At 46.6% G+C, this 26,847-nt stretch overlaps 8 protein-coding genes across 8 annotated transcripts; 5 read left to right on the plus strand and 3 right to left on the minus strand.

Moving 5' to 3' along the window:
• Nucleotides 1-210: 210 nt before the first annotated feature.
• C8Q69DRAFT_522582 (hypothetical protein) lies at nt 211-1,762 on the plus strand (the record flags this gene model as incomplete). Its single annotated transcript, XM_028633547.1, has 3 exons — nt 211-535; nt 604-713; nt 826-1,762. The coding sequence occupies 3 exons, from the start codon at nt 211-213 to the stop codon at nt 1,267-1,269; spliced, it is 879 nt and encodes a 292-aa protein (XP_028483781.1). The 3' UTR covers nt 1,270-1,762.
• A 1,304-nt stretch (nt 1,763-3,066) lies between these two features.
• On the plus strand, nt 3,067-4,925 carry C8Q69DRAFT_472832 (protein kinase). Its single transcript, XM_028631000.1, has 5 exons — nt 3,067-3,376; nt 3,430-3,767; nt 3,830-4,149; nt 4,201-4,441; nt 4,495-4,925. Exons 1-5 carry the CDS (start codon nt 3,129-3,131, stop codon nt 4,671-4,673), a joined length of 1,326 nt encoding a protein of 441 aa, XP_028483782.1. The 5' UTR covers nt 3,067-3,128; the 3' UTR covers nt 4,674-4,925.
• Nucleotides 4,926-5,521: 596 nt separating this feature from the next.
• C8Q69DRAFT_508482 (hypothetical protein) lies at nt 5,522-6,597 on the plus strand (the record flags this gene model as incomplete). The annotated part of the gene is made up of 5 exons (XM_028632983.1): nt 5,522-5,597; nt 5,679-5,997; nt 6,046-6,163; nt 6,230-6,330; nt 6,396-6,597. The coding sequence occupies 5 exons, from the start codon at nt 5,522-5,524 to the stop codon at nt 6,595-6,597; spliced, it is 816 nt and encodes a 271-aa protein (XP_028483783.1).
• Nucleotides 6,598-13,236: 6,639 nt separating this feature from the next.
• C8Q69DRAFT_317678 (hypothetical protein) lies at nt 13,237-15,463 on the minus strand. The gene is made up of 2 exons (XM_028627326.1): nt 13,604-15,463; nt 13,237-13,527 (listed from the first exon to the last, which is right to left on the minus strand). The coding sequence occupies exon 1, from the start codon at nt 15,338-15,340 to the stop codon at nt 13,700-13,702; it is 1,641 nt and encodes a 546-aa protein (XP_028483784.1). The 5' UTR covers nt 15,341-15,463; the 3' UTR covers nt 13,237-13,527; nt 13,604-13,699.
• A 490-nt stretch (nt 15,464-15,953) lies between these two features.
• On the plus strand, nt 15,954-17,578 carry C8Q69DRAFT_487524 (major facilitator superfamily domain-containing protein; the record flags this gene model as incomplete). Its single annotated transcript, XM_028631995.1, has 2 exons — nt 15,954-16,414; nt 16,477-17,578. 2 exons carry the CDS (start codon nt 15,954-15,956, stop codon nt 17,576-17,578), a joined length of 1,563 nt encoding a protein of 520 aa, XP_028483785.1.
• Nucleotides 17,579-19,352: 1,774 nt separating this feature from the next.
• On the minus strand, nt 19,353-21,120 carry C8Q69DRAFT_472853 (hypothetical protein). The gene is made up of 4 exons (XM_028631001.1): nt 21,047-21,120; nt 20,371-20,975; nt 20,121-20,284; nt 19,353-20,058 (listed from the first exon to the last, which is right to left on the minus strand). Exons 2-4 carry the CDS (start codon nt 20,628-20,630, stop codon nt 19,586-19,588), a joined length of 897 nt encoding a protein of 298 aa, XP_028483786.1. The 5' UTR covers nt 20,631-20,975; nt 21,047-21,120; the 3' UTR covers nt 19,353-19,585.
• Nucleotides 21,121-21,938: 818 nt separating this feature from the next.
• Nucleotides 21,939-24,895, plus strand: C8Q69DRAFT_522591 (putative PHD transcription factor; the record flags this gene model as incomplete). Its single annotated transcript, XM_028633548.1, has 3 exons — nt 21,939-23,475; nt 23,538-23,704; nt 23,825-24,895. Coding segments are annotated over 3 exons (2,490 nt in total), but the record flags the coding sequence as incomplete, so codon positions are not given.
• Nucleotides 24,896-26,443, minus strand: C8Q69DRAFT_317736 (hypothetical protein). The gene is made up of 2 exons (XM_028627327.1): nt 26,011-26,443; nt 24,896-25,828 (listed from the first exon to the last, which is right to left on the minus strand). Exons 1-2 carry the CDS (start codon nt 26,293-26,295, stop codon nt 25,004-25,006), a joined length of 1,110 nt encoding a protein of 369 aa, XP_028483788.1. The 5' UTR covers nt 26,296-26,443; the 3' UTR covers nt 24,896-25,003.
• Nucleotides 26,444-26,847: the final 404 nt, after the last annotated feature.

A 26,847-nucleotide genomic window follows, 5' to 3' on the forward strand; every position in this document is an offset into this window, starting at 1 on the left:
TCCAGAGATCTCTTTTCCCATGCATTAGGTATCTCGCTAACGATTTCTAGGAACATTATTATACAAACCGACTTCCGAACCGCGAGAGGAAGAGATACTGCGACACCTCGCATCTAGAGGTTCGCCCGAACGCTTTATGTTTCATGGTCCAATGCCGCGGTCGGTCCAGTTCATCAAACAGACGTCAAAAATAAGGGACCGGATTTCAGAATGTCAATCATCGGTCGTCCCGTAGCTGGAAAGCTACAATTCAAGGTTTTCGTCAGAGATGTCCAAAAAACAGCAAGGGTTACATGCACCCGTCCAACATTGTCCATATTGCATACCTTGAATTTGACCTTCGTCATCGTGCCGGGAAACACCCATTTCTTTATCGCTTTCACCCCAAAGGAGGGTTTTAGTTTCCAGAATGTTGCTGGCATTGTGATTCCGGACTATGTCTCTATAAAACAAGGAAACATATATATCGCGGTGCACGGCACATCGATCTTCAAGTTCATTGCCCGGACATCCAGTGACTTTCTGCTGAGCCAACGTGGAGTTTTGTGAGATTGAGGCACCTATCAAGAGACAGATCAATGCTCTTGACGTTTTTCACAACAGTGCCTCCCCATATCTGGACCTCTGTCTTTCTGAACCAGGAATTGAGCAATGTGTTTCTTCTCCTCTTTACCATGGCCATCACTCCCCGTCGTGTGGCCAAGACGTTGACCGTTCGCCAAATACGACAAAGAAACTGTTAAATCAGAATTTAGCGAAGTCTTATATTTTAAGAGATGGACCGATTGATAATTAGCTATCTTTCAAATCATCAGACAATTAAAGATTTCCCGGTTGCGGCAAGACGACCATCCTCGCCGCACTGGCCTTCACAAGGCCGGACTGCATGTACTCATTGTGACATTGTCAAATGCTGCTGTCGATGCCTTCACTTCTCAACTGCTCTCTCTGGCGCCAGATATTGATTACATCCGCGTTCGACAGGCTCAGGTCGAACAGGTATCTACTTTTAGCCGGAAAGTCGAAGATGAAGACAATCAGCTGTCAGTTTATAACTCCGCAACTGCCATTGTGAACTTGCTGGGTATTATTAAGAATTTGCAGAACCAGAAAGTACAGGGCGATCTGAGATATTCGGTCTTTGCTCACGTTGACCGCCACGCCAGACAGCAATTCGCTGCTGAAGAAAGACTTGTTGTACCTATCGGACCAGAAGGACAAGACGAGTCAGAAGATTTTCCTGCGCTGGATTTGGTCAGGATAACATAGATGAAGAGCAGTCCGATGAAGAGGGACATGCTCGTGAGACCATCGAAGCGTGCTCGGTGTTCTGTGCTCGGATGGACCAGCCTCCAGAGAAACCCCAATCTTCTTCGAGAGGTTCTGAAGAAATCATTCGGAAGTTGTGCATATGGCAAAAGGATAGATCGCGTTTGTGCAGAGCTTTTGGCGCTCTTTCAAACTAAATCATTAAGAATGTCCGTACTGTCGCCTGCACCGACAATCTGGAGGGTTCGCCGCGAGTCCGGAAACACTTCGATACGGATACTAAAGACATTATATTGGAATCATTAATAACATAGATAGCCAGGCAGTTGAGTCGAAAATGGGGATCCCTATAGCAAAACTCGATCAGGCAAAGTTTGTCAAAGCGTCAATTCATGGAGGAGACCGATCAACTCTGGCTTTTTGTTATCTTGAACTTCCAATGTCGAGGAATAAATGAGTTTTCGCGTTAGCTATCTCGTTCCTTATATAAACGCCTGCTGAGGAATGGCTTTCGCTCTTATATACTAGGTAAGCAGTACCGAATAAGGCTGGAGATCTCTCGCTTTTTAAGCGATTTCATATACTCGGGGTTCTTGAAGAACAATCTATTAATACAAAATCTGAGGATCGATCTGATTCTTGAGTAGAGTCTACGGAGCTGGATAAATATCTGTGCAGACTACCAGATTGCGTCCGCGAAAGACAACATGACGCTTATAGCTCTAGACATTGTTAATGGAGAGTGTGAGATAGCTAAAGCAAGTACCTCGAGGTATAATGAGAGGAACCTTGAGGTCTTTATAGATTTCATCCGCTACCTGATGAAGAATGGGGGCGAGCAACAGTTCGTACCTCTGATGCCTTCCACCTCCCACCACTCCAAATCTACCCTACGACAGCGGCCAGTTGTGACCAGATCGTGAGACTGGTCTTTACGTAGAGGAACAGACTCGGAGCAAAGTGAACAAGAGCAAGATGAGTTTTAAAGTGTTCCGACCTGTTAGTGCCTCATACCTTCTCGTGGTGCCACCCGTGGGATAGGTATAAAAGCCTTGCGTCTAGCAAGCCTCTAGCCCCGAAGATGAGGATATTCAGTTCTACTGTGCTAAGTTCGACTTTGGCACATACTCAATGACAATCATCACGCTTTGTGCTGAGCAGAAGTCTAGGCCCATCAAGGCCGTCATACATCTGGCCGCAGCCAAGAGAGTCCAGCAGAAGGAGATGGTGAAAGTGGCGAAGCTTGATTCTATGCAAGTACATCAAGCGGACTGTGTGGTCTTTGACTGGATTGTCTCCAGGACCAACCCTCTGAGCGATCTCGGTTTCACCACAGACAATAACATGTCGGGGCAGAGCTTAACTGGTTGGCTAATATGCCATATAGCATTCAGGCAAGAATCATTTTTCTAAAGTTGCACTTTATGTATGTAATTCCATAGCTTAGCACGTCCCTATACTCCATGGGAGGTCACCAGTGTCATGGGCGAAGCCTGTGCCCCGCTGGACGTTAATGAATACTACTACTACCAGTTCACAGAACCCATATCATTCTCGGACAGAAATCCATCTTCAGTCCCCTTGTACCATCGCTCTTCTGCGCGTATTTGGTCTGTGCGTCGCCGTAGTCGTCGTCGTGGTCCTTGCCAACAGCGCTTCTTTTTCAAATCTCTGTCCTTTCGTTGCATGTCTAGATTTTGATTCATGCGCTATAACTAATCTATGCCCCGACAATAGTTTCGTTTTCCCTTATTCCTATATATTCTTCGTTTTTTTTTTTTTTTTTTTTCCCTTTCCCCTAAACCCGTAGATGACCAGTATCGCTCCCTTTTTAACAAGGATAGCCTCGACACCTTAAAATGAGGTCGATCAGAAATGCAATGATGCGCCCTTTCTCCCCGCTTCGCAAGAAACCGATCACGGTCCCTCCTCCAGTGCGCCTCGCATCCAACGAAGAATCTATAGATGAAGAGATCTGCCCGGGCTATAATTCGAAGAAATTCTACCCGGCAAGGCCAGGAGAGATACTCGGCAATCGCTATCAAATTCTTGTTAAGGTTGGCTGGGGGATTTCATCTACCACATGGTTTGCTCGTGATATGCGGGGGTAATCTGCTTCTCTGGATCCACTGCTATTTCTGTTGTTAACAAACGATCTAGATACAAATGGGAACCAGAAAGCGTTGTAGCGTTAAAAGTAATCAACGCCAACTCTCATACAGATGACGGTGAACGCAAAATTGAAGAATGCATTGCTAAGACAGACGCGACTCATCGCGGTCGTGCATTGTTTCGAACATACTTGGAGTGTTTCGAGGTGAACAGCCCAGAAGGAAAACATCTATGTCTAGCATATGAGCCCATGAGGGAGCCGATCTGGCTTTTCCAGAGGCGTTTCAAAGATGGGAAAATTCCCCTTCCACTCGTCAAGACATACATTCGTTTTCTTTTGATAGGTTTGGATTATCTTCACACAGCATGCAGTGTTGTCCATGCCGGTATGTTTCGCCAGCTGAACTGATCCATCTGGGCTATATCAGGCTTACATCTTATACTATAGATCTAAAACTTGATAATATCATGATCACGTTCGAAGACCCTGCTGTCCTTAGCGACTTCATGAATTCTCAGCTCGACATACCGATGCAGTACAAAACTGACCCTTCGGGCAGACCCATCTATCTCTGTCAGAACGACTTCGGTCCTCTGAGGAAACTGAGTAGTATACCAAAGATAATTGATTTTGGACTGTCTACGAGACTAGATAAACAGGATGACTACGGTGTATACCCTATCCAGCCAGATCACTATCGTGCACCAGAAGTTATCCTTGGCTGCCGCTGGAATATGAGCGCAGACATATGGAACTTGGGTATTCTTGTACGTTCTATATCCCTTGATTAGTATATGCAATAACTAAGCCGATGTAAGCTCTGGGATCTCATTCAGGGTAAAGAGCTATTCCAGCAGGTCTACGATGCGCAAGGCCGTTACGTTGCAAAAGCGCATCTCGCAGAAATGATCGCGTTACTCGGGCCCCCTCCTCCTGAACTGGTTTCACGGACCTACTCCTTATCCGGTTGCAAATGGCCTGAGCCAGTGAAGAGAGAAGATGGCAGAGTCTGTGAAACTGCAGAGCAATATTTTGGTGGTCCTTTTTTTGACGAAGATGGTATTTGAGACGTCCCATAATTGTTACAGCCTTACTAACAATAAGCCAAAAAGGTAACTTTTTGCACCAAGACCTAATCCCAGACCGGAAACTGGCAGATACACTTCCCTCTCTAGAAGATAAGGAACGGGAAGATTTCTTGTCCTTCGCAAAGATGATGCTTGCTTGGCTCCCAGAGGAAAGGGAGATGGCACGTCAATTGGCGAAACATCCATTTCTTCAGCTGAAATGAGAGTACATGGTGATTATTGTCATCTATCCACATTCGGATGGATAGTCACTTATAGGGAATCATGCGTTTCTCTTCCTCGCTTTTTTTCATGTCAAGTGTCAGTGTATATTGGTAATAGAGTATGCCATTATTGTGAGGGTTTATATTCGATCCTACAAGACGGAATTCAGTAGTCATATTGAACCATCTAGCAGATTGCTTGCTTGAAGACTAGTTCTAGGGAGGGAAGGGTGGTTGACCTCGTATTGTCACTACGGGACAGGAAAGGGAGGTGTCGGTGATGACCTCCAGCTGTTACAGGTTATCAACCAATCCATAACAAAGGATATAAGAAGGGCCATGACACGGTTGAGGGTGTCATATAACTGGTATGCAATTCCTGGTTCTGGCGTAGCACATATCTACATATGCGCTAGTCCTTTCCAGATCCCTTATTACCTACCCAAAGATTACACTGACCCACAATTATAACTGCGAATATAAGCACATAAAACTCCCCGTGGATGTATTTAGTTTGATTAAAAGTCGTCTGTACCCAGGTTTGTTTCAAATATTCGTTCTGAGCTGAGAGTAACTAACTAGGTAGGTAATTAATTGTTCATCACCAGGGGTGATTAAGTAGGTGACACCGGAATGTAAGTATTAGCCGTTCCGACTACGTAGCCAGCCACGTTCAACGAAGTCGAGACGCGTCGAAAGAACCATATTGATCATCAGGTGCAAACTAAAGATCTATCACTCAAGCCATGCAATACAAATTTCCGTATCGCAAACATCTGATCCTTACTTAAGCCTTTCCTCCTACTATCACCATTGTTTTTCTCCATATAAATCATCACTTCGGCGGAATGTCAGCGACTGTTAGCTCTAAGATTGTCCATTTCGATGAAATAATCCCGCGAGTGGTAGATCCCGAATGTGAAGGTATAGAAGCCTAACTCCTTCTCCTTCCTCGACGATAGGTTATACAGATGGAGATTTTCTTTTACTGATGCACTGTTAAAGAGAAGGACGTCGAACGCCTTATTCCTTTGGTGTTTAAGTACACGGATGTTGCAAGCGAGAATATCCCTAAAGGATGCGACTTTCATTTCTTTTTCTACAATCTTCTCACGTATCACGCCGAGTTACAAGGCCTGACAGTAGTCCAAGGTGGTGTTAGAGGTGCTTTGAGAGAAAAAGAGACAATCTCATTGCTTAAGAAAAACTGGAGAGTAGAGGAAAGGAGGTTATCCGATGGCTTTATAAGGTCGCAGGGCATGATGTTAAGAGTGCTGATGACCACTATCTACTCTATCATCGATATCAGAGATCCTACAATCCAGTGAGTGGCAGCCCCCAGGACCGGCTTACCTATTGACCATTCTTAAAGATTCCCTATACGACGGTTTCAGCTAGAGTACATGATTGGCAGAGAAAGATACCTTACTAGACCGGAAGGTGCAGTCAGTGTCAACTCGCCGGAATTGCCGATTATCTCTTACACTGGTGTATGTATACTTACTCCTTGAATACTGCTACGAGTCTGTTTGTGGATCTTTTCTCACATTCCTTAGTGGTTTGAAGGGCAAACCTGGAGACAGTTCCTAGAGGAAACTCTCAGTGTGATGATAGGGCAGCTCGTCGGAAATATCAAGATTCAAGATAAGTCTTCGTGGTTGGTTTTCATGGGGTCTGTGTCCATATTGCCCATGGATTATTCACAACCGATATGATTTCTAGGGTGCATTCGAAAGGCTGTCATTCGGATGAGATTTTCCAATTGAATTTCACGCGAGGTTACGATCTGTGTTTGAAGGAAGACTGGCTTGAAGCTACACGTGCTTTGGCAAGATTATTCAGATACCTCTTGAGTGGGAATGCAAAGGTCGGCGCAGTGCAGGCATATTCGCAACCGGGGGCTGATGCCGACAAGGACGTCTAGCCTATCGGCAGCTCTACTTGGAGTAGACCTGGCGATCGGATGTTATATAATGGATGCAGTCCCTTCCTTCCATTATCCAAAGAAGGAACTATATTCAGAAACTTACAGAGCCCGAAAAGTTCTAGGGCAGCTCATCACTATATGCTGGCTATCAGAGAACTGAATACGAGGAGAATCATATCCAGCCTTTCATCTTTGACTCAATCCTGAGCAGTCTATGCTGGCTTCGGATTCCCCCAGAGACCACAAGGGAAAGAGATCACGACGGTGAGCTCGCTTTACTCGTGGTCAAGGGTCGCTGATTCTTATGTGTTAGCAGGGTCTCATCGTGCAATGCCGCGAGGCGGATGCCAAGTATCCAGGATTCTTTTCAAAAGGTTTGTGATACCCGAAAGTGGATTGAAGAAAGGAACCAGCATACATACGTGACGAGGTGCTGCTACACGCGAGCGAGCGGGCCAGCGCCGAATTCGAATATCGCATAAAACGAAGAAAACCGCAGCGGTGATATCCGTTAAAGGTTGTGGCGAATGGAGATAGTGGATTCTTCAGGATTGTAACTGAGAGCACGATTTGATATATACAGGATTCTTAATGTATGAATGCAATGCCAAATGGGAGCAATGGTGGATGGCTGAAAATTACTCCGTGGATACTGCTTTAGTGAAATCCTCTTCGTGGCAATCCAGATCTTGGGAGAGATATAGTGGAATTAACCTACAACTATGGAGTTCTCAGATACTAGGATCTGCAGATAACTGAAAATCTCTATTTCTCTTTCCATGGCTGACTGGCTGCAGAGTGCAGAAGCAAAATATGGTTATTATTAGCTCGTACCCGTCGCACGTTGTTTTTATCTTTCTTTCTTTCTTTTTTTTTTTCCCTTCGCGGCACCCTTTCAATAGGAACATACTAGTCTTCCTACAAACTATCCTTGTCATATCTTAGAGCACAGAAGCAGAAAGGAAAACTGAATGTATATCTGGACAAAGGTATGATCTGCGTTGCTTACTCTCTGAAATATACCTCCTTTGATACGCCAAGGTTGATAAATGACTTTAGATCCTCTGCCACTATTCTAAATCGCATGCCGCATCCGGGATATCTTCTTTGATATGCCATCCGGTCAAAGGAAGTTTGCTATTTATCAAGCGATTTCGGGAAGTGGAGGCATATTGCAGCTTAGCGTATGGCAGCAATGCTGCACATGAGCTGTCAATCTTTAGACCATCTCCTTTCATAGTCAAACTATTCAAAGAGGTCTCATCCTTGGAAACTTGCATATGTCTTGTAGCTCGCCTGTGCCGCAGCGGGTGATTGCCGCTTGAGGTCCTTCAACGACTATGGAATCCTGTGGAGGAATATGGAATCGGGCCTGTCAAAGGAATGAAGACATGGCCATCACTTACAGAGCAATTAACCGCGGGAACAATCATCGAAAATGAGGGGAACTCCTTCAATGATATGATGTCAACGGTGGTGATTGTAGAGCAGTGACTGAAATGCTATGGATCAAGCCCGCAGCGGCTACATTCAACAAGAAATTACCGCTCAATTTGGAGCTATAAGAACTGCAGTTTCCCATGTCAAATCCTGAGATATTTTCTACCCAAGCTTTCTTCATTATGCGTTGAGATTTCCTGGCAGTCTTATATCAGAGGTTATAATCATATCTATCTATACATGATTCTATATACATGCACCGGGGTATTTATTTAGTTGCTTGCTCCCTCAGACGCCCAGCATTGCATACACCCGTACCTGGCAGCGTTTCCGAGCACGTTCACGTACAACGGCCTTATGAAGACGGACAGTAGCTTGGCGTATCACCCTATGCGCCCAGCGTTAAAAGCTGGTTTGCTTAACTGGTTTAGAACATTCTGTCCCACCCTATTTAGAGAGCCTAATCTGCGCCTTATCGCCCTTGATATAATAAATGGCGAGGACTAGGTTGAGCCTTATAACAAATCACGATACAACCTATAAAATATTGCTATTATGATAGAGCTATTGTCTTATCTGTTTAATAGCAAAGTACTATCTTAGGGTAGTGATGTCACTATTATCACCCCATACACAGAACAGCGCTCTTATTATATAACGGCTTTTATTAATTTTGCAACACAGAAATGTATTGCATAGCGTGATATTGCGAAGGTTGTGACCGTTGATTTAATGCAAGGCCACGAAGCAGAATATGTGATCTTAGACTGGTTAGTTGTATCGCAGATTTTGGTTATTTACGACACCACTGACTCGTGAACATTTTAGCGATTGCGGTCTCCTATTCAGGCATTCATCGATATTTTCCAGCAAGTTTTATATACATCAGTTTATAAAAGAACTTCTGATTTGTCGAACTGCAGTTGTTTATTTCTTTCATTATTATTTGGCCCTATCAATATATTGTTCGAGTCAGTTTTAGTGAATCTGTTTTCGTCACTTTATGGTGCAAAACGAAGCAGTTTTCGTCGTTATTCTGCTCGGAATAGTGAGCCTTGAGGTGCGTCTCGCCTGATTACAATCGTATAATATCCCTCCTTATCCTTAGGTCAACAACTTTCAGATGCTGATTTCTTGGTTCTAATAGATGCCTCTCAGATTTCCGACTGTCTGGCTTCTCTTAAGTATCGAATAAGCTCCTCATTAGTCACACCAATAGCTTTGCGGGCCTCAGATTCACAACCAACAACAATCGTTACAATATCGCGATAACCCGTGCAAAGCAATTTTTCATCGTTATCAGGAAAGATAGCGTCACGGCCTCCACACAACAATAGAGGAAGAGAAAGAGAGACTAACAACGGCGACAAAGATAACAAAACTTCGGCATAGAGAGAGAATCATATCCTGATGACATAAAGGTCTCCAAAAAGAAGCTGAATGTCTGTGTGAGCAACGTCCGATAGGGGTCTTGTTCGGAAGAACTTTGCAGAGCATGCTACAGACAAGTCTAATGGCATAATAGTCATTAGCGACAAAGACGGACAGTCCTTGAAAACAAACGCCTGGATTCCTATCGTCTCCCTGAACCAAGCGGAGCTAGTCAAAGGTAGCATTCGCGGCGGTGATAGACATCAACTACCGCCTCTGGTTGCTTCTTCATTCAGTACAATGTCCTTCAACCAATTTAGCGGACAACTCGGACGATCCTTGTTCGACAGGCTCCTTCAGAGCGGTTTCCCTATCCAAACTCTTAGCGTTCAACACAAGATGCACCTAAGGCTCGCATTCTTTCCGAGTACGTATACGTACGGCGGAAGGATTGCTTATGATATGACCATTTCATGGAATGAAAACCGCCGGAAAGCCGTTAAACTGGAAGGGGTGGATATATCGGAAGCCATCTCGTTACTCGAGAACTTGGCGAAGAGAGGCTGAGACGGTCTTTTGACATTTTCATATTGTGTTTCCTGCGACGGTCTTGCATACTGCCCTGATTCTAAGATTTATTCTTGTTACATACTTTGCTGACGTTTATTAACCGCGTTCTTGCGAAGTCGGCCTTCCTGTTACCAGTTGTTTCGTGGCTGGTTCGACGACGACAAGGGACAGCCTGACGAGCTGTCTCCTCCTCCAGCCCCTCCGACTGCCGCTGTGATGTCGGAACCAACAACTCCTCGTACGCGGATTACGCCGTTCACCGCCATCAATAGCGGTGGTAGAGGAGCACCTCCCACCTGAGATACGCCGGGATCGGTTCGTGTCCGGCAACGTGATTCCTCCTGCGCGTGAGGAGGTGCAGGCTAGTCCGTCGCGTCTTCTGATGAATCCGAGGAAGGTAACTTCCTCCTTGTGGAATTCGCATTTGCTCAATTTTGCATAAAGGTTATGCTTGCGTAGTCTTTCTAGCACTTCCGATACGTGCTGTACATGTTCTTCTTCATCCATTGAGAAGATCAGGATGTCGTCCAGGTATACAATGCAGCAGATATCTAACAGGCCCCTCAGTGCCGTGTTGATATAGGCTTGAAATGTAGCCGGAGCACGGAAGTGCATGAGTTCTTCTGTTTAACACAGGACTCATCGTTCGACTGGCCCCTCGAACCACACGAGCGAAAACCTGTGCCAGATTATTTAAGTGAGACCCTCACCTTATGCAGTTTTGTTTATGTGCTAAAAATTTGTAGGATCCATCTTACGAGACTACAACCTTTGCACAGCGCTCAGTATATGAAATCTCTGATCAATTTCGCGGCAAAGAAAGGTGTTGCGTGGCGTAATATGGTGAAGCTTGCAACAGTTGATTCGATGCAAGGCACTTGTGCATACGACAAACGGCTAATGAGAAGTTGTTCTTGCAAGTATACTAGGCGCATATATTCTAGTAGCAGACAAAGGTCTGTGGTTGGCATGTTCCTACAGAAACCCAAAGACAGTCTTTGGCTGGAGAGGGGCGTGACTTGCTCTTCCCTTTTGGAAAGCCAAAGGCTTGCACACATAATAAAGAATGCACGCAAACTTGTCGCGCAGATGCGCAAGAAGCGACTGGCGAAGATGTGGATCTCAAAGGCCAGTAAGGTCGAACACACGCTGCGTAAAGCAAAGATTGAGGCTATGCAGAGTGCAGGAGATAAGACCACTGAAACCACGCAAAATGACGCCCCTATACCCCCTATGGAAGGCTTCTCAGAAGGACATTGGAGACCATTCTGCCTTGCAATACCTCCTCCGCAGATCACCAAAGCTGCGTGCAAGAAAAGAAAAGCCCACGGACTTTCGATAGTGGCAATGTGAACGCATTTCTCTCATCTTCGAGCTCAAAAGTCTCATCCGAAGAAGAGGCTTGCAAATCCCAAGCCCCAGCGGATCATTCCTCCTCACAGAATCAAACGAAATGTTAATCGAAAGAGACTACGAAATGCCGGGGAGGATTTCAAAGAAATCAGTATGCATGGAACTTGAGTCAAGCACGCAAGGGACGCTCTCAAGAAGCTTGAACCTGGTAGTGTTCGTGGCAGTGAACTCGATGAAACCAAGAAGAAATTCGCTGTGGCTTTTGTTGATCGGTACAACTTGATGACTACTTAGCTTAGGGTGCCCTGTCAAAAAGAAGCCGACCCAAGAGCAATTCGACCTAGCAGCATCGGTCAAAATAAGAAATACAACCGCCTCTACTCTTGAAATAGTTACTCCCTGGACTATAGCTGCCAAGATAGCGAAGAAGAAAAACTCGCGCACACAGACAATCTTGGGAAGTTCTCTTGTGAAGAATGACTCTCCTTCGAGGAAACGAAGCTTTGAGGATATCAATTAGCAAAAGGTATAGTCTACTTTGTCCAGTATACTTATCCCATTGTAGCCTTGCTAATCAGATATTGCAGTATTACATACTACAATACGGATTCTGAATTACGAGTCAGCTCAGCTATTTCATTCCTTTACCAACACCCTCCCACAGTTTCCGCGCGCCACCCCCATTTGCGAACCACTGACAAAAGATGTTATACGCTATGGGAGTGGAACAGTAATGGCGACACTATGTGGACTTTTTAATACCTGTATTTTATCGCTTTTATACTACGGAAAGGTCGGTTCAAATCTACATATCTATTATATGCAATGCTACTGCACATTGATATTGCATGTACATGTATCTTAATTCTAGTCAACCGCGTCTATGAATGCAGTTATCATAACATCCCAGAAGAGGACAAGGTGTAAAATGCCGTCTGTGTAGAACTACTACTCCGTCTCCATTGTATTTTGTATGATCCCGCTCAATATACTCATTAGCAGTCTGTACAGTCCACCTCTGAACCTGATCCTCGGTTTCCTCATTGCCAATTTGCACATTCTGTCTATTCTCTCTGCGCTCACTACACTTGATACAATCAGGCGTTTATCAATCAAGACTTTCTGGGACTAACGTCATGATAATTATGAATAATTCTGCTAGGTTCGAGAAACCCAGATTGGCGCGGCGAAAGCAGCGTTTCGACGGCGGAAGGCGAGAGACAGAAGCCCGCATAATTAGGAGAATTACTGCTTATCAGTAGAGATCTCCGGGGATATGGTTTCTGTATCCTCTATGCCACTTGAACAGCCTCTCTTCCCTCCCCTTTTGTTTGGTTCGCTGTTTGGTCCGTGGTCGCGGAGTATGTGGCGTCCTCTGCGATCGATTATTACTTCGTCGAGTTTTTCGGCCGTCTTTTTTGCTGCCTCGAAGCTCATCGCCACGCTGACTCCGTTGCCGTTTCTGGCGCTTCACCTGAGTGCAGATTGTCCGAACTGTTCTTCAACGCATCGATGAATTGCCAAAGCCTCTGCGCGGATGAACCTGCAGAATCCGCATCGGGGTTTGGTGGTGCCATCTTCGATCTTTCCCAGAAGGATGTTGCAATAATGAACCAGGTCACTTCACTGGCCCACCGCTGAGAGGGGAAAGCCTTTGATCTTCAAGGTTATCGAGTATCCGGTTCGCGAACGGATGGCACACAACATATAATGATAGGCAGGCCGGTAGGTGACAAGGCGATATGATCATAGTCGACCACCGGCTAATCGAAGAGTGCCGCTGGCTGAAGATTTCCCGCTCCGATCAGCGATGTCGCGGTAGCAACCTCTTGTCAGGGATATAGCAACTTAGGGTACTTCGTACTAGTCAAAATGTACTTTCAGTGCCTCCCTGCTATTATTTAGACACCACCTGGGCAAGTCAGCCAGACGTACGGAATGAAACGGGACTTGTTCCTGTTAGAGAGACTAAGCCCTCGAGTTCGGGGACCGTGTCAGATAAGGTCTCCCTCCATGATATCCGGCTTTTTGTTGCCCAAGAATACTTTCTGCGTGCTGTGGAGTCCTTTTTCTGGGTCAAAGTGTCTCAGTCAACTATGTCCTCAGAAGACTATCTCTTCTAAGAGATGACTTGTACAATGTACGCACGAGTCAGTCTGTGACAGTGCTGAGAAGACGTAACTCCGATTGCGCCTGAACTCGTCAGAAAAAATCATAAGGCAATGACCATTTTAGTCGTTGGTTTTGTATTCTGGCGTCGCTTGCTTACCTCGTTTGAATCCCGAGCTTAGGATGATCTCCTCAAGGTTTGCGTAGTCACTAAGTCTGTTGAATACCGGTTGATATTATTGCGCCTTATCCCCAACTATGCCTGAGGCAAATGGAAAGGATCACTCAGAACGAAATAGTCCAGCAAGGAGTCATTTGTAATGCCAAAATCCCCGGCGATATTTCCTGGCAGAGTGAAATTGTTTTCATCAAGGGAGTAGTGGCTTTCCATTGACGCATCTTGGACTATCGCGGGGTTTATTCCATGTCCTTCCAGTACGTTGTCAAGGAGACTTAGTTCTCTTGTCTTCCTCTGCCGCTGCAGATTGACGAGCATACTCGCTATTCCGTAAGATTCCTTCACAGCTCCAGTTGCGTACTTTTCGGCCACTGTCTTGAGTGTTTCCAACGCGTCTGTAAGGTGCAGGAGTGATTGTCGATTATCGATGGCTAGGAAAATGCAAACCATCTGAAATGGGATATTGACAATATGGCACCACGGGGACATGATTTCAATCAGTTCGCGGACTGAATCTAGCCCCTTAGTCGAGAGCTCGAGAATAAGACTAAGAGAACGATCCGACAAACTACGGCCGAGAGCACGCACACGACGATATATACATAGTGCGATATTGCATTGGATCAACCTTTGCATGGGGTGCGCCGGGTTCAGGTAACAGAGATGAGAAAGTTCCATCTCCAGTTCATCAAAAGTTCGTGGGACGTTTGGCTTGAGGAGTTCAGTCAAACGACAGAGCTCCTGCTGTTCTTTTGTCCAGCTGGTCTCAGGCATGAGAGTCGATGCGCCTCTTAATTCCACTTGTGATCTACTGCAATCGAGCGAAACCCATGTGTTGAACAACTGTGCGACCGAATAAATTCTCCGCCGTTGTTCAGGCTGAAGATAATCACTTAATTGGGTGGGATTCGAATCAATTGAGGATTCAAAATGTAGTTTGGTCGCTTCTATCATATGCATCAGGTTACAGGTCGCCATCCAAGTCGCCTGTTGGGAACCCGCCATTCGAAGGTAAATTGCGCGCAACAGCCAGCCGAGCACATGGTCAATATGTGGAGTGACTGTCTGAAGAGATCGCTCGAGGATAATACGCGCAATTTGGAGTAATTGTTCTTGTTGATCGCCAGCTCTTTTGCCAAAAAGACAACCGAGGGCTGCGATGCCACATATCAGACCATCGACAGGTCCGTATGAGTTTGGAACTGACCACCTCTTGCTAACAGCACTCCGCACGTACTCGCGATCTAGAAAGTCATAGACTGGGGCGACCTCTGCAAAGTAGATCGCTGTTAATTCATACATCTGGTCCCGACTCAGGATCTCTGTGAGTTGCAGGCTTCGCGTCAGGTACGTGTTCTCCCGGGGAAACCCCAGATTCCACGCATAGTAATTGAACACGGGAGACGCAGCTGGGTCAATTTTTAGCCCTAAATTCTTCAAGAACACGGCAGGCGAATTGTCCTCGATCAACTGTAGCTCCGAAGCTGTTGTTGATTCAATGTTCTCTTCGACACGGGTGCCGGTCGTATTCATCTCTAAAGCCGGTCGTCGGACATGGCCTCTTCCTATCCTTCTCCTTCGTCGTTGCTCATAAGTGCACTCATGCCCATTCTTAATACAATACATACAGGGAACTTCGCCATCGCATTTGCGTTTGCGTTCCCTGCAAGAATTGCAGGCGCGCTTGGACCGCTTGGTACCGGTTAGATTGGCGGGCATCCCCCTTGTCTTAGGAGAATAGCTTATTCAAACTGTCCAATCTCTGAACGCGCCTTGAAGATCGGTTAGCAGACCGAGACGGCGTCTTGAAGTCTCTTATTTTTATTCCGGGGGCGAGATTGATAGCCTTTACCACGTTGTCGGGTCCAGTGGGAGCTGCTGCTAAGCAGCCACTCGCAGCCACTGATTGATTATATTGCGGATCGGATAGGGACGGGGAGTTTTGGTTCAAGCACCGCAGAGATCATGTCACTTGGTGACCTTCAGGTGAGAACCGAACCGCTGGCAATCGGCCGAGATATTGTTCACCGACAGTGCTGGAGATGTTGCGAGACAGTTATTCGAGATGACTCCATGCGGCAAAACGGAAGTTCGTGCGGTCCGCACAAGTTCCGCAATCATCCTAAGTATCAATTGATAAGACCAAAAATGAGTTGGGCAGGCATTATTATGTATGATATCTTTTCTCCCCATTTCAGGGATCGATTGACGATACTGAAAAATAATCATATTTTTATTATCATAATACCCACTGTTCTCGTGTTCAGATCCCATAATGAGCAGTCCAACCTCTCTATCAGATGACCATGCAGTCTCACTATCTTCACTGGCAATGATAGAGAAACAGGCTGAGTGCCCAGATGACTCTCATGGAGGCGCAAGCTGCATCCCTATTGTCTATAAAAAACTAACCTTCCGGACAGAGGTGCCAATTGCCTCTCCTCAGATCCCAGATCATCTGAGACCACCGGATCTCAAAAGACTGGTATCGCCACACGACTGGTCTCCATGTCGAAAAGCCTTCATCACGGGAATTTCATGCTCGACAACCATATTCTCTGGGTTTGGCGCCAGTTCACTGGGTCCGGCAGAGACTCAGATGGCGGCCGAGTGGCACGTCAGCGTGGTAGCGCTCGCTGTTGGAATTATGCTGTACTGTTTCGGATTCGCAATTGCCCCTATGGTCTTAGCACCGTTCTCTGAGATCAATGGAAGAAGACCGGTATTCATAGCTACATCAGTCTTATTTCTCGCATGTCAGCTCGGCAACTCCTTTACGCATTCTTATGTCGGGTTCGAGAACCCCCCCTGTTTGCGTTTCCTTAACAGAATGCTAATTAGTTGGGTATTTACAGAATGCTTCTTGCGCGTTTCTTCGGTGGCATTGGTGGCTCGGCATTTTCCTCAATGGTAGGCGGCATCATTGCGGATATCTACCATGCACAGAACAGGAACACGCCCATGGTGATATTTTCAGGTGCAACCCTTTTTGGAATGGGATTAGGGCCAATTATCTGCGGGCTGATTGCAAGCAATACGACGTGGCGCTGGATATTCTGGCTACAGACCATCGCTGCAGGAATCATCTGCGTCGTCCTTGTCCTATTCCTCGGGGAGACGCGAGAAAACGTGGTTCTGCGAAAGAAAGCAAAGATCCTGAATAAATGGTACGAAGACCTCGAGAAAGAAGGTTTCTACAACTTCGAAAACGACACATACACCCCGATACGCCTCCGTTGGAAAATAGCAGCAGACGAGGAGCGCACGGATCTACTCACCATGCTGCGAATCTCTGTCATTCGGCCCTTCCAGCTTCTTTTCACCGAACCGGTCGTGTTCTTTTTCTCCTTATGGGCCGCTTTCTGCTGGGGTGTTTTATACCTCAACATAGCTGTGATCCCCTATGTCTTTGAGCAAATGTATCATTTCTCACTCGTCGACTCAGAAGCCACTTTCACTGCCGTGTGCGTAGCAGCTATTCTAGGAACCTTCCTATCGATCTTCCAGGAGAATCTAGCGTTGCGACGCAAAGGATGGAACTCCGTCCCTGAACACCGGCTTTACTTTAGCTGTATAGAAAGCACACTACTTCCTATCGGTCTATTCATGTTTGGCTGGACGGCAGAATACCACGTCCATTGGATCGTTCCAGCAATAGCAGCAGCCATCTCCACGCTGGGGATCTTCTCCATTTACCTTGCTGTCTTCAATTACCTCGCTGACGTCTACCACCGATACGCGAGCTCTGCCCTCGCGGCGCAGAGCTTCTGCCGCAATATTCTCGGCGGGGTCCTCCCACTTGTTTCGATTCAGATGTTCAGGAACCTGAAATATGGACCTGCGTCGAGTCTTCTGGGCGGAATTGGGGTCCTCTTGACCGCCGTCCCGTGGATTCTGGTGCTTTATGGACCGCGTATTCGCGCGAAAAGCAAATTGGCGAGCGAGATCATGCTGTAACACTGCTTACCATATTATTACTTAGATATTACTTAGATATTACCTAGACTATAGACTATAGACTGCTTCTTCATTGGGTTCTCACTAGGTACATAACATAGACTATCATCGATTTACTATACAATGTACGCAGATCTTTGATGCTTCGTGGAAAACAAGGAAGGGAACGTGATACGCTTGAATAATTGCATTACATGTTTAACAGATATTAAAGAGTATTTGGCACTTCATATACGTACAGAAAAGAAATACAATCACATGGATATGAGATAGTAGTTACGGTCAGCATAGCTGCACGTGCTCACCAATCTATGGCCAATGTTTACATGAAAGATCGCGATACAATATTGGACCTCTTATGGACGCGTCGCGTAGACATCTCGCACAACTCGAACCTTTACGCAGATTCCCGTTTTCTTCTCCACATCCCTCAACAAGCAAGAGATGAGTGATGAAAAAAAGGGTATTGAAGTGCGTATACACAGCTATGTGTATACTGAAAAGGTTCCAAAGATTAGTATAATCAATCAATCATCAGGTCGGCGCACGGCGGCAGTGTATAAAAACGAAGGATAGGTCGATCAGGAAATGTATACAGAACAAGTATCGAGGCGTGAGACTGGGCTCTCGCTCTCGATACTTGCTGTATCGTGCCCTTCACGTCCTCCCGTTCCTGCCGCCGCGGAGTGCCATCCTGATGATTGATTGATTGATTGTTTGTTTGTTTGTTTCCTTGAGGTGTCGAAACATCTCGCACGAGTTCCCCTACAGAGCCCAGCAACTTCGTAACCGGGTCCATGTTGAAATGGTCCTCAAGTGGTGTCTCCGTTGCGCTGCCCTTCCCCGTCCCTACCGAAGTAGGGCCCAGTTGCCTAGACGTTTCCGAATAGGACTTGCCTTGCCTATCGAAATAGGACTTGCCTTGCCTACCGAAGCAGGACTTTGTTTGAGAATAGAGAGTTGTGAAGAAGAAAAGAAGAAACGGTTCCAGGGGGGGGAGGAGGAGGGGGTATTTATACCATTGCAGCTGGGGGAAGATCGGCGCTAGTAGCAAGCGAGGTCTCGAAAGTTTGTCTGGTTTGTGAGATTGTTTGTTTGGATGAGCGAGGTTATTTTAATAATAGGAGGGGGTTGGGATGTGTTATTCGATGTTAAAGCGGTTGCGTGGTGGAGGGTGGTTGTGATATAGCTATAGTGGTGCACTACCCGTCACAAAATGGGGCTAGGTGCTATCAAGGAACATCAAACTCTCAGGAAATGTAATGCGGGAAGGTCATACCGGTGTTTCTTGGCATAGATAGTATCTATACGGGAGCTGGTATTGGGTTACTACGTTGATTGTTGGCGATTGTGGTCAAGACTATACCTACGTTATTGATATTCGTAGATGCTCTGCTACGGGTATAGAAAGTTTTCGACGGCGCGGTAATTCCTAAATGAAATTCCATAAACATGCGTGAATGTAAGTCCATCAGTGGGAGAATTAGTATAAAATGGACTTGACTGTAGCTATAAATCTCTGGTTAGGAGGTATATAGCGTTCTTTCTATAGCCTCAGACTCGGAATTGTATTTAGTAAATTTTATACACGAAACTTCTATTTAAGAATCGGAAATGAAATAAACAGATATGCAACTTTATTATCTAATTGTAACTAGATCTATTCTTCTAAGAGGGGAGTAGCAACTATCTATCTGACCTGTCCTAAGGTCAATAAAACCTATACAAGATATCTTCTACCTGGAATCATCTATTTGTATTCTGGGACTGTCTGGTCCATAATTAACCGTGTATCATTTGTAGAGCTGGTGATAGTACTTTCGTAAAAACCACTTGTGAATAATTTCGTATCAGATATTATAGCGCTATTGAACAATTGCGCCGCCTGCATTTGCATGTGTCAAGTAAACAAGTAAAATTGCATAACCCATATCCTATCCAGTAGCCTCCCATTCACAGATATAACCTCTCTTGCCGTTATAAAAGGTATATGACCTCCTAAACGCGTTATGCCGGAGAAAGGCCCATCAGTCCTAATGCGATCCTGGCCTCTTCACGCAGCAAGTCAATAGAAAAGACAAGCTGGTCATTTGAGTTTCTGCCTTGAAGAACTTCTCCGCCAAAAACTTCTTTTCTCGATAGGATGAGTTGTTCCGACGCAGCTTGGATCGGGGGAGGAGCTGGGAAAATAACGATGTCTTGCTGTAGACGGGGCATGTTGTTCCTGTCTAATGTGTAAAGAAGGACATTTCCTCGAACTGTATCCGTATTTCTGACTCGCCGCCAGTTGAGTATGATCGTTGCTTTCACTTGCCCCTGACCACCCACGAGCCAGAGGTTCATATCTTCCTCGAGTCTGGGGAAAGACTCGCTCCATCCAGATTCGACCACAAGAGACGGTAATCTCCGACCGTCTACTCTTAAAAGCAAATCTGGTTCCTTTCTAGAGCGCGCATACGGCCCGTGAATAAATGGGATCGCTGATTACATTGTTAGAACGGTCAATCATATAGTTAATAGGATTAATAGGATTTAGACTTACTCGTTCCAACCATAACACGCAAGTACTCATATTCATGAGCAGTGATTTGCCCGGTACGATACCAACGGAACTTCTGGGCATTGATCCAGTTCTGATGACAATCATGGAGCTCTGTGGGCATGATTCGAATCCAGATAGTAGAAGTAATGACGTTGTAGTTTTTCCTGTAAGATAAGAAAAGAAAAGAGATATAAAATGGTTAGTCTTATAAATTATCAAACAGAGGGGAAATGTCAGAAGTATTCTTTACCTGAAAGTGCCCTCAAACCTGTCGTCGAGCTGATCTAATATGGTCTGCGCCCAAGCTGGCAGAATGTGTTTGTAGATGAGTTCTTCGTGGGATGTAACAGTAGAGAGAATTCTCAAAGCGTGTTTGTAGAGATCTTCTGGAGAGGAGAACATTGACGAAGAAAATATGAGCTCTGGAGTGCCAGTCTCTGCGCCTGCCACCTGAGCGTCTGCCACCTGAGCGTCTGCCGCCTGAGCAGCTGGTACCTTAGACTTCGCCATTTTGACAGAGTCCTGTTCAGATAAGTTGACTTGGAGCAGAATATTGTGCACCTATAGACACTGCTTGAATAGAAAGGAAGATTTTAACAGGTCAGGGAAGACTTAGGGAATCTTCAGGTAAAGTAAATGTGAAGCGCAGGAATGAAGTTGAGGTCAAGTTGAGACAGAACTGAAGAAGTAAGGGCTTGCCGTTAAGTTTCCTGGTTAGGATTAGGTACTTAGGTTACACCGCTTTGTATAGGGTTCAGAATCGTTGAAGCCTAATAGTGCATAGCATGCGTAACTTTGATGTTGTAGAGAAACATTGCATCATATGCTAAGGCATCTCTAGCAGCGGAAGCATACCTAGTTTAAGTAGATGAGTGTTTGGCTTTCCGCAGGTAGAATACCTACCTAAAGTATTGTGAATTACTTACTATCTTGCGTTGTATCATTTCTACCAAGTGATGTAATGTCCAAACTCAGAAAGGCTCTCTATTAGTTATTGGATATACAGCGCTACGTATCATTCCTTCTAAGGAACTCGTATGGTAGTCTAGTATGATTTATTTCTCTGTCCAGCCACTCCCCGCCACAATGTACATACATACAGTACGTACTGTAACGAAAGGGACGCCATCCCAGACTAACCAACATTGAGTTAGTGAGGAACTGCCCCAAGCTAGAGAGTCTTGATTTGATTGCGATTTATTATGTATCCTTTTCTTCTCTTTTTGATTCTTTCTTCACTCTGATCTGCGATGGACGGATACTGATATTATTTCCATCCAGCTAATCTAGCTACTACATATGCCAGGTCATACCTCTTCGAACCCTCGAAACAGACAGACAAATTGGGCAAGCGGACCGCGTCTTGATAAAGAACTTTTGCGCGTTGATTCTCCGCAAGGCCAGACAGACACCATTCACCTCACTGCAAGGTCACAGCGGTGTCGCTCTTTTCAAAATTTGGATCTGAACCGAAAATTATTTTCTCATCTGCAAGGGAGATACGATTCCTCCTTTTCTGTTACCAGCGCCCGAACGAAACGTCCGCAGTCCGTTATCGAAAGCTACACCTCCTGCGGAACAGTCTTGTCTCTCGTCATGGTTCGTCCTTGGCTGAGCAGCAGTCTGTAAGCACCAAGGTTGATCTTGTGGTGAGCGGGATCCGATCCTGCTAGGAAATATACGTTTGGTTGAGCACGAAAGAGCTCAGGACAGGTCAGGGAAAGACGGTCGCGTGCGTGAATACGTCAAACCCGGCGGGCGACGCAGCAGCAGACATTTACCGCGAAAATGGCCGAGACAGATACCGCGCAGGTATCGACCAGCGCGAATCCGTACGAGACAGATCCGGACAAGATTCCAGAAGGCGATCCTTACCTAGCTCGAAGCCCTCATTATGGCCGCTACCACCCGCGACCTGACGACTTTACGCCCCAATACAATCACTGGTACCAATCCGAGCCTGAAAGCACAGAATACTGGAAGGACGTTGTGCGGAAATACTGTACACCGGAGAATTCTATACAGACGGTCGGGGATAGGGAAGTCTTTATTGCCGGCACAGTCGTCATCCGAGTGGACAAGGAAGATGCGAGTGGCGCAGCAGAGTCGCGGTATTCTTGCTTGAACGCAAACGAACTAGGAGCTGCTAGAAAGGCCCGAGAGGCCCTCAGAGACTTAGACATTGCGGTGCCTGTGATATACTTCTGTGGAACTGTCGACGGGAAGAATGTCACCGTCGAATCGCGAATCCCAGGTGTCTCGCTGGACGTTGCCTGGAGATATCTCACACCAGAGCAAAGGCAAAGTCTCAAAGTACAGTGTTGCAATGTCATTAAGAATCTCCAGATCGCCGACTCGTCGTCTGATGAACCCTCCTACGTCTGCCGCGGATTGAATCACCAAACACTACCGGAAGCGCAACAACCGGAACGGGATATACTTTTCGAGGAGAACAAAAAGGGTGAAGATTTCTGCTTTGTACATAATGATATGGTCCGATCTAATATCGTTGTAAAAGACGATAAGATTGTTGGCATCGTTGGCTGGAGACAATGTGGCTACTTTGGTCTCGATAGGGCTAGGAATGTCCATCGCGAGCTAAGAACGCCTGAATCGTCTTACATCACTGCCTCAGGTGAGGATGATGGTGAGAAGAATTCCTGGGCTGACCTGTATGATTTGTTACGCGAGGACACTGGCAAAAAGGCTCTTACGAATGGACATGGCAACCCGACGCCCGAGGTGAAACTCGAGCCCTCCGCCTCTAGTCTGGATGCAGTCCCCAGCGCTGCCATGGACGGCGTAAAGCTTTCTATAAGCCAGTTGGACGGCACAGATTTTCCTGCCGAACATCCTACTCCCAAGAAAGTGAACGATTTGAAAAGGGGTTCAATGTCAAGAGCCTCATCATCAGAACGTTCGTCCCCCGTTCCAGCTACCAAGGGCGGCACTGCTGCCAAAAGACCCACGGCAGCATCAAGCAAGAAGGGCACGGCAACTCAAAAAGCCGCGCCTAAAAAGCGCAAGCTAAACACTCGGGACGGAGAAAGTGTTGATGGCCGTTCTAACACCCCGGCCTCATCGCGTGCGAGCAAGACGCCAGCGCCAAAAAAGCAGGGTTCCGCATCGGCGGCAGGCTCGCCAGCTCCAGAAAACAAGAAGAAACGTTCGAAGAAAGCAGCTCCGGAGTCAGACGACGAAAGTGTCGAAGACGCGAACGAGGTCTTCTGTATCTGCCGGCGACCAGATAATCATACCTGGATGATCGGTTGTGATGGAGGCTGCGAAGATTGGTTTCATGGAAAATGTGTCAATATCGATCCCAGAGATGCAGACTTGATTGACAAGTACATTTGTAAGTCTTATCAGTGCCTTACTACCTTCCATGTATCTGCCCTCGCTGACAATACTCGTCAGGCCCCAATTGCCAAGAGCAAGGAAAAGGAAACACCACATGGAAGCCGATGTGTCGCCTGCCAGAATGTCGCAAGCCTGCTCGTATCACCAAACAGGTCTTGAGCAAATACTGCTGTGACGATCATGGCCGAGAGTTCATGCGTCTTAAGACTCAACACCTCAACCTAGTACCCGCTGTACGCACTTCCAATAACTCACGCTCCACGAGCAGTACTCGAAAAGGAGACAAAAGCCAGCGGAGTAGTAATCTTGTTGGCGAACAAGATCCAGAGGCGTCTCACGCCGAGGATGGCGCCGCATCCAACGAAGACGATGACGATGACATGGACGCCGATGTGAGGAATGCAACGGAGGAACTCGGGAGCAGAGGGGGTATTCTCACGGCACGCGAGTTGAAGGCAGCTATATCAGGAGTATCCTCGGTGGAAGAGTTCCGAAGACTGGGCGATCGAATTGTGTCGCCTCCAGACGACAATGTCAAGGATGAAGGCGGCAAGAAGCTGGGTCTAGATATTGATCCTAAGGACCTCACCTACACACCTGATGAGGAGACAAAGATCCAAAAACTACGGAAGCGAAGAGATGAGCTTCTTCACCGCACAGAGATGCTCCGAGCTCGTAACACCTTCCTAGGCTTAGTACGACAGAGGGGTAAAAACGTGCTGGAGCGGTTGAAGCAAGTAGACCCAAAGGGTGGCTGGAAGGACATATGTGGCTTCGACACGCGGCTGTCTTGGAGTGACGAGGAATTCGACGAATGGAGACTCTCCGAGGCCGGCCAAAAGGCTCTCAAGGATGGCAATCTGGAAGCCATTCCTGCAAAGGATGCAGATGGGGATACCCCGATGGAAGACGCCTCGAACCAGGAGAATGAAATCGGCACGATTTCTCGCGGTGTCTGTCTCAAGAAACGCTGCGAGCGACATAAACAGTGGGTCAAAGTTCAGCAACAGGACATTCAATTCGAGGAAGCCATGACCATCCAAGATCTTGCAAAATGCGAGCAGGAGGCGCAGGCTGTCGTCGAAAGAGCCGTTCTTCGCATGTGGGCTGAGAAAGATGGCTCCGGATAGACTGGCAATGTCTCTGGTTTCTCTCACTTCCCTGCGATGGGCGAATCTTGCAGCATGATATCTTTTTTTTTTTCTCTTAATTTCCGCGCATAAAAAACCCCTGCTGGCATATTCATAAGTTTCGGGAATAAGATACCCCTCTGTTCTAGGGAAGGGCCGGGATTGGAGTTGTTTCATCGGTTATCGTCCGCCTTTTGTTCGCCGGGGTTGTTTGCAGTCATATTCTATTCTGAACTGCTAGGAAAATGGCGCTTGATATCGACTAGTAATTGCACACATGCGTGATTTATCTTCCGAGGCGGACGTACCTATCACATACGTGGTAGGTAATTGTATGCAGATAATAAAAAATGTCTTTGCATCCATGAACATATGTTCTCTCCGGCACAGCGCTCAGTCTAATGGCGCAGCAAGGGCTTCCCATGTACCTCGATCCCAGACACACCACCTGCCTACACCACTTCCCACTCGATCCTTGACAACCTCGACCACGTTTCTACCATTTACCTTGGAAAGAAGCAGGTGGGTGTCGATACCCTGATCGAGGGATCTAGATAGGATGGTGGGTAACAAGGTCGTCGACGTAGCACGATGCAAAAAGACGGAATGTATACCCTCGTTTCGATCACCATCTCCGTCCCCGACATTGAATTGTTGCCCTTGGCCAGAGGATCGTGACGAAGGGTTCACACTTCTGTTTGGGTATATTGATCCGAGCGTGTTCGTATTGACAAGCATCACAGAAAGAAACGACGCATATGTCCGCGACAGATATGTCAGAGTACGTAGTACCGGAACTAGTAGAGCCGTGCCTCTAAGCGGGCTTGAGGTGCGAATAAGACCATCAGCCATAGTATCTATTCCCTCGATAATGAGGAGGACCGGGCTATTGCAGTTGTCCGAAGACGACACCTGTCCATGGTTCTCTCTGAGCTGGTGTCTCTGCTGCTGAATTCGGTTCAGGGCATCAGACACATTACTGATGGCTTGTATGACATGAGTGAAATCCAATACGGAGAGAATCTGCACTGAATCAAGAAGCTCAACGGCCTCCTCACGTGATAAGTGCGGTTCATCATGACAGGAAAGAAGTGAGCCAAGTAGTGTCTCCGGTGAGAAGGCACTAGAAGTTGGAGATCGGATGATGAAAGCCCTTGGTTCCGATGGATGATTCGGGCTGGTCCTACGGAGATGTGTTGACAGTAGATAACGAGGGAGCTAACAGCAGAATGTCTTTCAGCAGCTGAACAGTCAACTCAACCGGAGAGGTTCCTGAATCCGTAATATTGGATGCAAGGTAGGGAAGTTCGAGTTTGTGACAGGTTGCAAGGATCGCCAAGCAGCCTGCATACGCGAGTGCGAATGGGAAAGAATTGCATCCTGTATGCTTATCGACTTACCTCGCAGACTCGTCCCTTGTCTTCATCCGCATTTCCTTCCCTCAGTCTGGAAAAGCCTGTAATAGTGCCACATCTGAAAACGCTGTCTTTGTCGCTCCCTATACCGTTCTTGATGTCATGCTTGAGACTCCACTCCCGCGAAGGATGGCTGTCGCCCCGCGGGGAGGCATTGTTCACTACCTTCCCAGAAGCCCTCTTTGCTTCTCCCGGGAATGGTTCTGAAATTAGTGAGGAGGCAAGGATTGGAAAGGCAGGCTCAGCGAGGTAAGCGTTGGTTAAAGACATCCTGATGGACTATTGTATTTCCTGAATCAGATAAGGATCCTTGCAACAAAGGGCAGAAACACCTTTCAGCACTTTATTGGATAACTGCGATAGCGTCTGGTTCGTTTCAGCAAATGTTACGCCTTTTTCGTGTCCTCCCTTTTGCGGGATATTGATCTTTCAGCGCACTATGCGGGTCATTTACTGGCAGGTTGGCGCAGTACTGCCGACGATCGTCTCTAGTCGAAAGCCAATGCCGCAGAAGTCAGACCATGTCCAGACTCCAGGCATTAGCAACCAGCCGCTACGTATTGAAATCACGAATGAGACCGTGGATAGTGGATTGAAGAAGAATAGAAGTATAAGGAGGCTGGCCAGGAGGGATCTGGGATATGTCTTTTTGATTCAAAAGGCGCCGAACAACTTGAAGTTAGCTGATGCACTTCGGTTAGCGCCCTTGGTTGAGTTGATGCCTTAGGGGGAATAATCACGTTTCCCGCCTGGTATTTTTCACGGGTCCAAGGCATAATGCAACGACTGAGGTAGTAAGGACTCGATTTATCGCTTACATTT

The sequence above is a fragment of the Paecilomyces variotii genome, assembly GCF_004022145.1.
Source record: "Paecilomyces variotii strain CBS 101075 chromosome Unknown C8Q69scaffold_8, whole genome shotgun sequence".
In the NCBI taxonomy this organism is placed as follows: Eukaryota; Fungi; Ascomycota; class Eurotiomycetes; order Eurotiales; family Thermoascaceae; genus Paecilomyces; species Paecilomyces variotii.

What these genes read in the sequence shown, in the direction of transcription:
- C8Q69DRAFT_472832 (XM_028631000.1), top strand. Translation starts at nt 3,129, where the DNA reads ATGAGGTCGATCAGAAATGCAATGATGCGCCCTTTCTCCCCGCTTCGC. An exon ending in TATGGAACTTGGGTATTCTT is followed by an intron (nt 4,150 to 4,200) that starts GTACGTTCTATA and finishes AGCCGATGTAAG; the next exon opens with CTCTGGGATCTCATTCAGGG. An exon ending in TCCTTTTTTTGACGAAGATG is followed by an intron (nt 4,442 to 4,494) that starts GTATTTGAGACG and finishes TAAGCCAAAAAG; the next exon opens with GTAACTTTTTGCACCAAGAC.
- C8Q69DRAFT_317678 (XM_028627326.1), bottom strand. Translation starts at nt 15,340, where the DNA reads ATGCCCGCCAATCTAACCGGTACCAAGCGGTCCAAGCGCGCCTGCAAT.
- C8Q69DRAFT_472853 (XM_028631001.1), bottom strand. Translation starts at nt 20,630, where the DNA reads ATGGCGAAGTCTAAGGTACCAGCTGCTCAGGCGGCAGACGCTCAGGTG. An exon ending in AGGTTTGAGGGCACTTTCAG is followed by an intron (nt 20,285 to 20,370) that starts GTAAAGAATACT and finishes CTTATCTTACAG; the next exon opens with GAAAAACTACAACGTCATTA. An exon ending in GCGTGTTATGGTTGGAACGA is followed by an intron (nt 20,059 to 20,120) that starts GTAAGTCTAAAT and finishes CAATGTAATCAG; the next exon opens with CGATCCCATTTATTCACGGG.
- C8Q69DRAFT_317736 (XM_028627327.1), bottom strand. Translation starts at nt 26,295, where the DNA reads ATGTCTTTAACCAACGCTTACCTCGCTGAGCCTGCCTTTCCAATCCTT. An exon ending in ACAAGGGACGAGTCTGCGAG is followed by an intron (nt 25,829 to 26,010) that starts GTAAGTCGATAA and finishes TTCTGCTGTTAG; the next exon opens with CTCCCTCGTTATCTACTGTC.